The 12891-nt window shown below is 56.3% G+C and overlaps 1 protein-coding gene across 1 annotated transcript in view; it reads right to left on the bottom strand.

The window, feature by feature from the left end:
- Positions 1–12891, bottom strand: part of NUP210 (nucleoporin 210) — a 105080-nt gene that overhangs the window by 28052 nt on the left and 64137 nt on the right. Inside the window, exons 17-21 of the mRNA XM_082414049.1 lie at positions 9863–10055; positions 9248–9354; positions 8502–8606; positions 8315–8416; positions 98–226 (exon numbers count right to left, since the gene is read on the bottom strand). Of these exons, the coding sequence (XP_082270175.1) occupies positions 98–226; positions 8315–8416; positions 8502–8606; positions 9248–9354; positions 9863–10055 (636 nt within the window). The remainder of the gene's footprint in view (positions 1–97; positions 227–8314; positions 8417–8501; positions 8607–9247; positions 9355–9862; positions 10056–12891) is intronic.

Here is a 12891-nt window from a genome sequence, read left to right as displayed (position 1 = left end):
GCGAGCTGCAGGTGGACACGAGGAAAACACCCCCTGAACCCCCATCGTTCTCCTGGCTTCCGCAGGGAGGGAGCCATATCGGGAAGTTGACACTGACCTTGTCCACCACGCGGATGTACAGCTCCTGAATGTCCGAGACATAAACGTCAGCCTTGGCCGGGGCCGGGAAGGCTAAGCACAAGTCGTGGATCATGATGGTTGAGGTGCCCGGGAGCAAAGGGCGTACCTGCAAGGTCGGAGGTGGGTGTGGTTACACAGCTGCTCACGGCAGCAGCCTATCGCCCGTGGGACAATGTCTCTCAGAGACCGGGGACCAGGGCTTGGAAAACCCTAATGTTGCCCTGCCCACCCCTCATCATGAGCACCCACTGCCAGCCAGGGGAGGGGCTTGGGATGTAAAATGTTAGTGCCAGGATAGATTTCAGAGAGCCTTTATTTCAACTTTGCACAATTTACAGAGAAGAAAATGGAAGCTGCTTCAAGGTGGGGGTGGTCAGAGCTTGGCGGAGTGAGGACTCACGCCCAGGATTCCATATCTCCTGTCCAGGCCACCTGCCCCTGCAGCTCCCATAAGAGAAGAGCATCCCATGGGGTCTCCTGTGAAACTGCAAGTCAGGGGCTGGTAGAGTGTGAGACCACTGCTTTCCAAATGAAGCTCTCACTGAGAAATCCTAATCTGAACCCACAGACTCTCAGAACCTGGGAACGGGCCGAGGAGGCCACCAAGTCTTCAGTGAGAGCTCTCTGAATCTTGCCCATCCCCACATTCACCTCTGCCTCTGCTGTGTTTGCAGTAGAGCCCTCATAAAATGTTCGGAGTGCAGGAATTCATCTAAGCTCCTGTTTTCCACGCTTTCACTGCCAAAGGCCCCCTTTAAGTCTTCTCTCTCTACCTCCTTCCAGGGATCCCACCTTCAGAAGAGTCTCTCCCTAGACAAACTGCATCATCACCACTCTCTCATGTTGGGGATGGACTCACAGTAATTTGTCATATTGCTTAGGCGTGCATCTCAACTGAGTGGTCTTGGGGGCTGGGCAGGTGGAGGCATGTCATGGAGCTAGTGGGTGGGCCCCACAGCTGCCTCCCATCTCTACCTGGCCCTGGCTTTGCTGCCTGAGATTTGTGGTCTTATATTCACTGGGGTTGGGAGATGGGCGGTGGGTACAGTGAACTGCTCAGTGTTGGCAAAGCTACAGTTTCAATATCAAGAACCTGTGGGGGAAAAACGTCAGGAGACAACCAAATACTATCCCATTGCACCCAGGTTAGAAGCCTTCAAAGGCTGCCCAGAGTAAGCCCACATCCTTAACACATCCTATAAGAACCTGGCACGATCTGGCCCCTGCCCAGGGCTCTGGTTTCACCACAAAACACCCTCCCCCAGGGCCATCACACTCCAGCCAGCTGGCGCCTGTCTACCCGCCTCAGGGCTGCACAGTCCACCTTTGAGATCTGGGGGCTTGTCCTCCTCCTGTGTCCACCTGCTGGCTCCCACTCACCCTCAGTCCCACTCAAGTGTCCCTCCTCGGTAAAGTCTCCCCTGATCCGGAAGGTCGGGACCTCCGCTCCTCTGCTCTCTTCTCCTGCTGCAGCTGTACCACTCTTCACTCCAACTCGATGCAGACCTGCCTGTGTGTCCTCCCCCCAGGCTGTCTTCTCCCCCAATGCAGCCTCAGGACCGAGCCTCACACCTGGCCGAGACTCGGCCCCCGCCCAGCGTGTCGAGTACACTGAGATCCAGGGTCACAGCTCCAAGTCGCCGGTTAACGTAAGGAGACCCGCACTTCCACCAGCTCAGCTTCAATCCTGGCTTTGTCAAGGCTTGGGAATTTTTGGAAAAAGGGGTCTGCAAACCCCAGGTACCGTCATCTATTTGGGAAGTGCTGATTCTGGTCCACATCCTTCAGTGAACACATGGGGAGACAGGCCCACCCAGCGTGGGAACCCAGCCTTGAAGGGGCGGCACCGGGGAGGGAACACGGTGCCCGAGCCCCCAGTTTAGGGCTTCTTCTCCCACACTCAGCCACTTCCCAGAGCTGGATGCCACCAGCAGCCAGAAAGGAACCGTCGGACAGGGGAGGCGGCAGGGGCTGGCAGCTTGAGAACCCTGCCAGCAGCTCTGGGCTCACAGGCACGTCCACAGACGAAGGGCGCCCAGGGTACTTCACACAAGGACCCAAGTCGCTTAATAAAGATTCCAGAGTGGAAATCACGCTGGCGCTCCGAACAACAGCTGTGTAGTTTGACCCAGGGCCACGCCAGCCTGGTATCAAATACGCCGAGGACTGGGGGCTGGAGGCCACAGGGCTCCAGTTTTGCAGAGGACGATTCACTTGGCCTATTGCACATCCCCCAGAGAGAACCCATTTAAAAATCACAGGGAGAAGCGAGAGCTCTAATCTGATCCTCCTGCAAAAGTTGCCGCTGTCAGGAGCGGCACGTCCTTCATGACGCAGAGAAATGACGCGCTCGCTGTACCGACAGGGCCAGACCCGTGCGGGGGGTACACGGAGGCGTTTTCTCTTCTTCTTTTTCTCTCCTTCAAAAGAGCCACTTTGCGCATTTTAAACGAAGACAAAAATGACGGTGGGGAAATTGATTCCTTTTCCACTTGATTTCCCAGCAGCTGGACGTCCAGGCGCCTTCCGGATGATGGAGCGGAAGACGGCGTCAGGCTGCCACCCACCAAAGGGCCACGTGGCCCGTCCGCACATCAGCTCCTGCCAGCCCACTGGACGATGAACAGCGCTTTAAGGGCATGCCCACCCGTCACTCCAGAGACAAACCACTGGAGGAAGCGAGGGGACGTGCCGGCCAGCAGATGGCACAGGGGTGGGGGTGGCGGGGGAGGGATCCTGTCCCCTCCCCGACCGTGTATCTGTCACCACCCCCCCCTTCTCCAGGCTCCAGACCCACTTGCTTCCTGACGGACGTGTGGGGGACGCATGTGCAGGAGGGGAGGTGGGTAAACCCACGCCCAGCATGAATTCTCGTTCCCAAGGGGTAAAGGTGCCCACTGAGAGCCCAGGAGAAGTCCTGTCATCTCTTTGGAGACCGGAACGCGTTATTGTGCATTAAGATGCCATGTGTGGAGCCAGGGGCCGCTCTGCTCGCGCCGTCCACCTGCGCCCGCCAGGCCCCGAGGGGCCGCCGCGTCATCACGGCCCCTCGCTTCCCAGGGCCCATCACACTTCACACTTGTTCCCTGACAGGTGGCACCTATAGAAGAGCAAGGACCCTGAGGATATTTCTGAACATCGCTGGCACCATCCACTTCCATTTCCCACGCGTGCCCGTCGATGTCTCGTGGTGGCCAGGCCGTGCCATGCGAGAGGGTGGGGATCCGTGCCCCCGGCAGACGTGGACGCCCTTGAGGCTGGTGGGGGATGACCAGGGTCACACTGAGATGAGAAACTTCATCCAAGGGCCCCAGCCAGCCCGGAGGCTTCCCGCAGGCGAACACACCGCAGGCGGGACACACCCGAGTTCACGCCCCACGGCTACCACTTACCACCTGCCCCAACCCAAGGAAGGACCCCCTTCTGATGCACCTCCTCAGAGGTACAACATCACCGTGACCAGCCGCACATCCCAGGACCCAGAGAGGCCCTGTCTGACTGCTCCCCGCTGAATCCCTGGAGCCTGGGCCAGGCCTGGCACGTGATGGGCACCCACCTTTGCAGGGGGTTTTGCGTTAATGAAAGGCGTGAGGGCTCAGCACACGCTAGGTTGCTTCCCAGCCGCCGCTCTTATAATCACACAGCTTCTGCGTGGAGGGCTTATTTTGAAATGTAAAGAACTGGTGAGAAGAAAGAAACCCTGATTTTAAATCAGGTAAACACTCCCATGTGTAAACTAGCCAAGAAGGAAAGAGAGGTGCATTGCAGAGGGTTTGGGTCTGTGGGAGCGTGCACAGCCCTGGGTGCATGGTGTGGGCATAATCACCCCACCACAGCCCCGGTGCGTGAGCGCCAGACTCCCTTCCAGAGACGCTTGGAAGCCGACACACACCCACCAGCCATTCTTGCCTCCGAATGGGTATCAGTAGGAAAGAAACAATTCTCTCTGAGCTAATTGAAGAAATGTTGTGGGCTTCCTTGTCTCTGTGATTAAGGGAAATGAGAATGCTGCTAATTAGCAGCTGGAAAATGCCATAGAAATGTGTAAACGTCCTTCAGAAACAGCCCTCCGAAAAGCTGCGAGGAGCTGTCATCGGCCGTCAACACTCCGTGAAAAATCCCTCCCGCACTTTACAGAAGAGGCAAAGGGAACCAGAACCCGATTCCACCTGGAGCCGCAGTGGTCTCTGCACGGGCCTGAGGTGGGGGGAAGCAGAGACCCTGGCGGCCAAGGCGCCTCCAGGATACCTTCTGGGCAAACGCGACCCTGGTGGATCGGGCACTGAACGTCAGGCACAGCTGGCGCGTCCTGAACTCGGTGCCAGACACGTCCTGGGGTCGTGTCTGCAGTGGGGCACTTAGCCCCACTCAACAAGAGCCACGGAGGATGACACATGAGGGCGAAGGCCAGTCCTACAACCTGGAGAGAGAACTGCTATAGCTCTTTGGGACCATCTGTAACTGGGGATGTCAGGCTTGTCTTGGCGGGGAGAAGCCTAGAGTCTGTTGCTGACAGGGACTGCGCATTGTAGGACATTGCTAGACTGAGCAGGGGTTCGTAGGTTTAAGGAAACCTGACTCTGACGCTGGAATCCCATCTTGAGTCAGACAAGCATGCCAGCCTCTGTTTGAATGCCTCCAGAGATGGGGAGCTCACTACCTGAAGTGGCAGCCTGGTCCATCACAGACTCTCAGAACCTCTTGTTCTTGGAAGAAGGGTCTCTCTCTGGCCACAGGGCTGCCCTCAGGGCTCACTCAAAACGTGTGGTGCAAGGTAAATGTGAGTAAAAAGGTGCCCAAGTTTTGTTGGCACTGCACACATTTTTCTGAACTTGAAATTTCCCTCTTTTATATAACAGGGGAGTTATTTTTAATCTCCAGAGATAAAGCAAAAAAAGGCATATTTCAAGCAGTTGGAATCATTTACAATTTGAGGTTTTCCCTTTAATGTTAAGGATTTGACAGCGAACACTTACTTACATGGAAGAGGAATGGCCAGGGAATTATGCTTTCTTTTATAGAGGGAATATAAGTGCCTGGGGGAGAGCTTCCTACCATCTCAGGCATCCAGCTGCCCCCAAGCTCCCTCTAACGACACACATTTGTCCACAGGTGCCGAGAGATGGCCTTTTCTTGCTCTGATCTATGGCGATAAACCCAAGAGGTCCCAACATCTGTAATTCTGCCCCTGAGAAAAACAGGAATGTTATGACACGCTTCCTCGCCCTTCACCGAGGGGCTGCACTGTGAGAAAGCATCCTTCCAACAAGACAGCTAAAGACCAAAGTCGCCCACTGGAGGAAGGTAAGAAAATGTCAGGAAAACAAAATAAAAAGAAAACTAGATCATCCTAGAAAGACACATGCTACCAAAACTGACTCAAAAAGAAATAAACAATCTGGATAGACATGTAAGAAGTGAAGAGTTTGGGCTTCCCTGGTGGCACAGTGGTTGAGAGTCTGCTTGCCAATGCAGGGGACACGGGTTCGAGCCCTGGTCTGGGAAGATCCCACGTGCCGCGGAGCGGCTGGGCCCGTGAGCCACAACTACTGAGCCTGCGCGTCTGGAGCCTGTGCTCCGCAACAAGAGGGGCAGCGATAGTGAGAGGCCTGCGCACCGCAATGAGGAGTGGCCCCCACTTGCCACAACTGGAGAAAGCCCTCGCACAGAAACGAAGACCCAACACAGCCATAAATAAATAAATAAACAAATACTTATTAAAAAAATAAAAAGGGGCTTCCCTGGTGGCGCAGTGGTTGAGAATCTGCCTGCTAATGCAGGGGACACGGGTTCGAGCCCTGGTCTGGGAGGATCCCACATGCCTCAGAGCGGCTGGGCCCATGAGCCACAATTACTGAGCCTGTGCGTCTGGAGCTTGTGCTCCGAAACAAGAGAGGCCATGATAGTGAGAGGCCCACGCACCGCGATGAAGAGTGGCCCCCACTTGCCACAACTGGAGAGAGCCCTCGCGCAGAAACGAAGACCCAACACAGCCATGAGTAAATAAATAAATAAATAAATTTTAAAAAAAAATAAAAAATAAAAAAATAAAAAGTAAAAGTCTATAAAAAAAAAATAAAAAAAAAAAAAAAAAAAAGAAGTGAAGAGTTTGAATTCATATCAAAAACTACCATGAGGAAAGCCCGTGACCAGATGGCTTCACTGGTTAATTCTACCAAACATTCAAGAGTTACTGTTACCAATTCTACCCAGACTCTTCCAAAAATTAGAAGAGGGAACATTTCTAAGTCTTTCTATGAGGGTGATATCACCCTGATACCCAAACCAGACAAAGACATCACAAAAAAGAAAATCACAAACCAAAATATCTCAGGAATATGAACATAAACTCAACAAAATACCAGCAAACTTTAACCAGTTACACGTAAAAAGAATTATATATCATGAGCAAGTAGCGTTTATCCCAGAATGCAAGGTTGGTTTAATATCTGAAAGCCAATTAATGTAACACATCATATCAACGAATAAAAAACAAACAAAAAAAAGATTATTTTAAGAGACACAGGAAAAGCGTTTGACAAAATCCAATACCCTTTCCTGTGTATGTGTGTGTAGGAATAGGGAGGTGATTACTAAGGTATTTGGGGGTTTTTTGAGGTGATAAGAAACCTAAAACTAACTGTGGTGATGGTTGCATGTATCTAATGAATACACTAAAAACCACTGAATTGTGACATTAAATGGGTGAATTGTATGGTATGTGAAAGATACCTCAATAAAACTGATATTAAAAATAATAAAAGTTGGCGAGGGTGTGGGGCAGCTGTCCCTTAGCCACAGTCTCTGCCGTCTAGTTTACCGCAGTCCCCACCACGCCCTATTACCTCCGACGCCGAAGTTAAGCATCTGGTGCCAGTTAGCCCAGCTCTTCCCAGTATGTTCCTCACACCCTGCTCATTTGCTTCACTTACTCTACACCTGTCCCACTTCAGAGACAACTCGTGTTGTGGCCACTGTATCAAGGCAGTCAACAGATGCAAAAAAAAAGTCAGAGAAAGGGACGAGTGGAGAGTTATGGCTGGAAACCCTGCAGAGAGTGAGGTGACATACTCCTGATTCCCGGCTAGAACACACATTTACTGCACAACCATGGGCAAGGCAGCCGGGCTGTACTTTTGAAAGGAGACTGTGGGACCAGGTCTCTGTGAAGGCTAAGTCCCTGGAATGTGCATTTTGTGCTCTCACCAGTGGTGAGGGCTCCCCCGCACGGACGGGCAGTGCTGAAAGCAAGCGCGGGCGGCAGGATGGCAGGATGGCTCTCCCCTGGCTTCCCTGGCTGCACCACAGGAACCCCCACCATGCGTCAAGCACGGAGTGCCCCAGCCTCTCTCGAGTCCGGGACAGAGTCTCGCTCTGTGCTGGGATGACTGGAAAACTCCTCCAACACCTGGAAACCAGCCTTCACCAGGGGAAAGCAGGTCTTAGGCTCTGAGCAACCCAAAGGCCACAGCAGAGCTGCAATTTCAGGACACTGCATGGGTGTCACTGTCTCTCGGTTCTTGGCTGCCTGCAATTGCGACTCACAGCAGTGGTTTGACACACTCAGCGGTCAGAGTTTCCTTTTAAAGAAAGTTCAGTTTTCACGACAGCATAATAACTCACTGTGCCAATATGCAGACATTTAGGACGTTGGTGTCTGTTTGCCTTTACTCTTTGTCATAATTATAGGGCGATTCTTTAAAAATAAAAAAAATTAAACAACCTAAATGCTCTACAAAGAGAGAATGGCTGAGTACAAATGACTGTGAGAAAATAATCAGCCAGCCTACATAGCAACACGGAGGAAAAAAAAACCTTAGAATAAAAGCACTGAAAAGAGCAGAATGCTCGATTCCTCCACACCATGGGCACAGCTAGGGGGAGGGTCAGGAAAGGAACACGGAGAAGCAGAAAAGGCTGCTATGTCTTTTACAGCAATTTCCTTATGGCTCTTGTAGCGGCACTTATGAAATAACATTTTCCTCTGAAGTGAAAGGAAACCATCAGGTAACTACAGTGTGGGTAGTTTGTGGAGATGGAATACAAACTACAAAGGTAGCTCGTGAGTTTCACAAACAGTGAATCAGATAATCTGAACACTCTGCTCAGCACACCAGCCGAGACTGAGTGCCAGCTTCTGCAACAGTCCGTTCACTAAAACGAAGAGGAAGGCGGGGGCAGGGCCCACACTCACCGTGGCGATGCCCCGGGCTTCCTGATAGGCCACGCTGACCACATCTGCGCTGCTGGTGTTGAGGAAGAAGTAGCCAGAGCCTTCTCGGATGTGCAGCTCTGCCTGTGAGGAGGGGCCGGGCTGGCGTCAGAGGCCTGGGGTCCCCCAGGGGTCACGCCCAGGCAGTGGAGCGGGGGAGAGGCTGTACCTGCACGCCCGGGTGGTTGTAGATGGCCACCTCTTCCGGACTGACCCTCACGTCCTCCACCAGCATGAGTTCGATGGAGGCCGACACGGGCACGAGGGGATGGTGCTGAAGGGGCAACGCCAGCACTGTCAGATCCAGGGGGGGCTGGGGGCCATCTCAGGCCAGCCCACGGCCTCCCCTGGAAGAGCAGGACGAGCGGCCCCAGGGGCTGGCGCCACCCTCCCCACCCCGGGACCTCGTTATGTCGGGGACACGAGCCCAGTAACACCCATCGCGCTTTGAGACCACAGCCCTGCGAGGCCTCCCGGAGTCCTGCCCAGGTGGGCGCCCCATCCCACCTGCCAGGCTCCCGGGGTGGACGCCTCACACGCACCCCAGGAAAGCGGGACGGCGTTGCAGGCAGTGGGAGCTGCGGGCTCAGGGGACGGGGCTGAACCAGCTGCGCACACTCAGCTGGGGCCGTAAGTCGGGCCGCGGCGCGGAAGGCCTGAGGGCCCCCGAGGCGTGCGCCAGAGACGGCACGTGGCGAGGCCCCTCTGCCTTTCAGCTGGATCCCCCCGTTGCCTGCGTGCAGGGTGTGCAGCGGGGGAGACTGAGGCAGGGAGCCCCGTGAGGAGGCACCCCTGATCAGGGAGGGGGGTGGTGACTGCGGTGCAGCCCAGTGAGGGGCTCGGGACGCTGGGACGCCGGGCACAGCACAGGAGAAGCAGGAGGGCTCCCCGCCCCCCCAGGGCCCTGGTCAGTACCGGCTGCTTCACTCTGGCCACGTCCAGGTGGGACTGCTGGTAGCCAGTGGCGGTGGCAGAGATGGCCGTGGTGCCCGAGGCCTGGTGAACTGAAATGGCCTGCAAACCTGAGCGCAGGAGAGAAACCGGCGTCGGGTTTGGACCCCGTTGCTGTATCTGTGAGGCGGCCCCTCCTTCCCTCTGTCTAATTTGTAGCTTTAAATCTCCCACAGCCCTAAAAATAGGTGATGGGCTTTGTTTACACTGTGTGCACCGTAAGAGTTAACGGGCCCTGAGCAAGGTTCCCGGGGCAGCTCAGAGGAGCTGGAGGAGACGGCTCAGCTCCCGGCCGTCGAGGGGTCTGTGATGGCAGCGTCACAGGGTCTCGGCGCCAGGCTGGTCTGTGTACAACCTGGGGTTTGAGACTCAGCCGCCGTGTGCCCTGAGCTGTTTCCCCAGCTCCCACACAGAGAGGTCGTTCCTACGTCACAGACGTGTGAGGATTAAAGGAGAGTCCTGAAGCTCCCTGAGCTTTAGTCCTGGACAGAGGGGGGTCCCAGCCCTCCACCCACAGCTGCCGGCCCCTCTCGGCACGCGGCCTGTCTGTCTGGGGCCACCGCTCACCACCCGGCTCACCGTGCAACTTCTTTTGGCCGCTCCCATCGTCCCGGGACACCAGCTGCAAGGGCGGGTCCAGCTCGACGCTGGCCAGCGACGGCCTGGTGGACTCCCACTGGACGGTCAGCGAGCTGAAATTGTCGAACCTGCGGCCCTGCTGGTCGTAGGCGGCCAGGTCCAGCAGGGGGTTGCGATGGCTGGAGACCGGGACCTGCAAGAAGCCGAGGTTACCCGACATGGCTGCGCCCCGGACTGGGCGGGGCCGCCCCTGACCACACGGTGCAGCAGACCTGCCGGCTGCCTCGTAAGCTCGTAGGGGTCCCGGTGAGCCAGTGGGGGGCAGGTTGCTAACGGATGGTCACTACTGCCTGCCAGCAAGGTGCCCCCCAGCCCTATGCAACCTGGCCTCCTGCTCCAGTCCGTGGTCCTCAACGGGGGCCTTGGCGGGGTCTGGAAGCATTTTTGGTTGTCACACTGCAGGGGGCGCAACTGGCATCTAGTGCGTAGAGGTTGGGGTGCTGCTGAACACCCCAGGGTGCACTGGGCAGCCCCCCAAGAAGGGAGGACCTGGCCCCAGATGTCAGCAGTGCCGAGGCTGGGGGACCCCGCCCTCGGCTGCCCCACCCGAGCCAGGCTGCCCTCCTCCACTCAGCCCTCCCCTCTCCAAATCCTGCCACCTGCCCCCGCCCCATGCCCACCTCAGCCGCTCCAGGACGCCCCTCCTCGTGGTTTAACAGGAACGCCAATTACACCCCAAAACGTTCCAGAGCCACTGGGGTGGCAAAGCTTTCAGAGCCGAGATCTCACCTGGCCTTGACCACCCCGGTGATGGGGGCCGCCATCCACCCACTGGGGGTGAGGACGGGTCCCGGGGAAGGGAAGGGACAGAGGTCCTCGGCGGCGGCTGAGCAGCAGGCCCTTAGGATGCCACTCCAAAAGCCCACCTCCTGCTGCTCCGGCCGCGCCCCTGAGCAGCTCTGCTCCTCAGAGCCCGAGGGGGATCGGCCTCCTTCCCCCAGACCTTGGCTCACCCCGCCCTCCCGGCCCGAATGGACGCCCGGGTCCCACAGCTTGGACTGAAACGCGCCTCCGCCCAGGCGAGCCACCCACTTTCTGGAGTTTCTCCACGTGAAGTGGGAATTGCACGAGATCCTCCTTCCAGGGCTCTGTTTTAAACAAGGGTCGCGTGAGAGCACTTTAAGGGGCCTGGCTCGTGTCACTAACGTGTCACTCAGGCAGGAGCCTGAGCTCAGCAGTAACCACACTTCACCAGGCACGGGTCCCGGAGGAAGCACTGGGCTTCTCTGGCCCTTGCAGTCAGGAGTGAGGGCATCACTTGCTTCGGCCAGTGAAATGTGACACGCGACTCGTGACAGTTCCGGGGGCAGAAGCTTGAATGGTCAGAACATGATCTGCCAGCTCTCCTTCTCTGCCCACGTTCAACTTGCCCACGCTCCACCGCCCAAGACTTGGAAGGAAGATAACGACGAAGCGGGGCCCCCAGCCAGCTGTGCGGCACACACTGCGCGAGCGAGAAGTGAGCCCTTACTGTGCAGGGGTCTCGGTACTGCCGCCGAGCCCACCTGGCCCGCCTGGTGCAGTCAGCAAACTCCCACCTCCCTCGCCCCCGGAGAACTCTGGACCAAAGCAGGTCCCAAATTCTAAATGCAGGTCAGCACGATCACCTGGGGATGCAAAGGAGTTTACAACCATTGTGGACGCGAGTCGGGAGCTGTGACTGTGGGCGGGGAGAACAAGGTGCGTATTCTAGAGGCCCCACTCTGTCCCCCAGATGCGACCCGGGGTGGAAAACTAACGTTCTTCCCTTCCTCCTCCTCCCCGGGGCGGGGCGGGGGTGGGGGGGGGACATGAACAAAGCATCAGTCATGCTCGCAGGTTCACTGGTCCTGCCAATGGCAAGAGCATCATACCCAAACAGGGAGCCTGAGGCTCAGAGATGTTAAGTTGCTTGCCCAAGGTCACACAGGTTTAGGCGTGGAACTCTCTGGTCTGATTTTAAAGCCCACAGGCCTCGCCAGACGCCGTGCAGCCTCTCCCCAGCACACGAGTCAGGCGGCAGCTCCATTCAAGCCCCAGCCTGTCACCTTCTGGCAGTGAGTTGCACGGCGCATGCCCAGCTCAGAGGACTGGGGTCAGGCCAGAGTGCAGTCCCACTTTGTCACTCCGACAGGTCAACCCCGTTTTACTGTCTGGCCTCACCAATGACCGACACTGCAAACACGTCCTGGGCAGCCTCTGGCTTTGGAGACGTATAAAGTGAAACTGATTTGTACCAGGATGTGTGGCAGGGATATATCTTTCTCAGGGTCCCCTGGTGAGACCATAAATCTCAGGGGCCACGCCTGACTGGCTTGCGGCTCTGGAATCCCAGGACGGATGGATCACGAGGCAATTCTGTGTTTGAGCAAAGATCTACGACACACGAGAGCCAATTCAGAGCCGCGCTCGCTGCCTGACCGACATCTTTCAGCCAAGAGACAACCCTGGGCTGACCCCGAGGTCACAGCCGACAGACGGCCAGACTCGGCTCCTTCAGCGAGTGGCCAATGTTTAAGCACAGCAAAGAGGCACATGGATCTGACTGCTTTTTCCTTTGAAATTGAGAAGGTTTGGCCAGCCTGGGGTTGAACAGGCTGGAGCTGAGGGGGCTTTGGAGGGGCACCCGCTGTTCAGGCCTGACCGTCCCCCCCGGCCCTGTCCTCAGCACCAGGCCCGTGAGCCTGCAGAATAAGGGCAGGGGGCGGGGGGGCTGGGGAGGGGTCCCTGGATCACTCATCCATCCACCATTCACTGAGCTCCCACCACGAGCTGCGCCCTGAGAGAGAGACTCACAGAGATGAAAATGAGTACAGGCACAGCTCGGAGATGTTGCGCTTCGCAGATCCCTCGTTTTCACAACCTGAAGGTTCGTGGCAATCCTGTGTCGAGCGATTCTGTCAGTGCCATTTTCCCAACAGCATTTGTTCACTTTATGTCTCTAGGTCACGTTCTGGTAATTCTCGCAATAGTTCAGACCTTTTCATCAT

This window comes from Balaenoptera physalus (assembly GCF_965194825.1).
Source record: "Balaenoptera physalus genome assembly, chromosome: 11".
NCBI lineage: Eukaryota > Metazoa > Chordata > Mammalia > Artiodactyla > Balaenopteridae > Balaenoptera > Balaenoptera physalus.
Note: the sequence above shows the minus strand (reverse complement) of the source record. Positions and strands in the feature narration are given on the sequence as shown.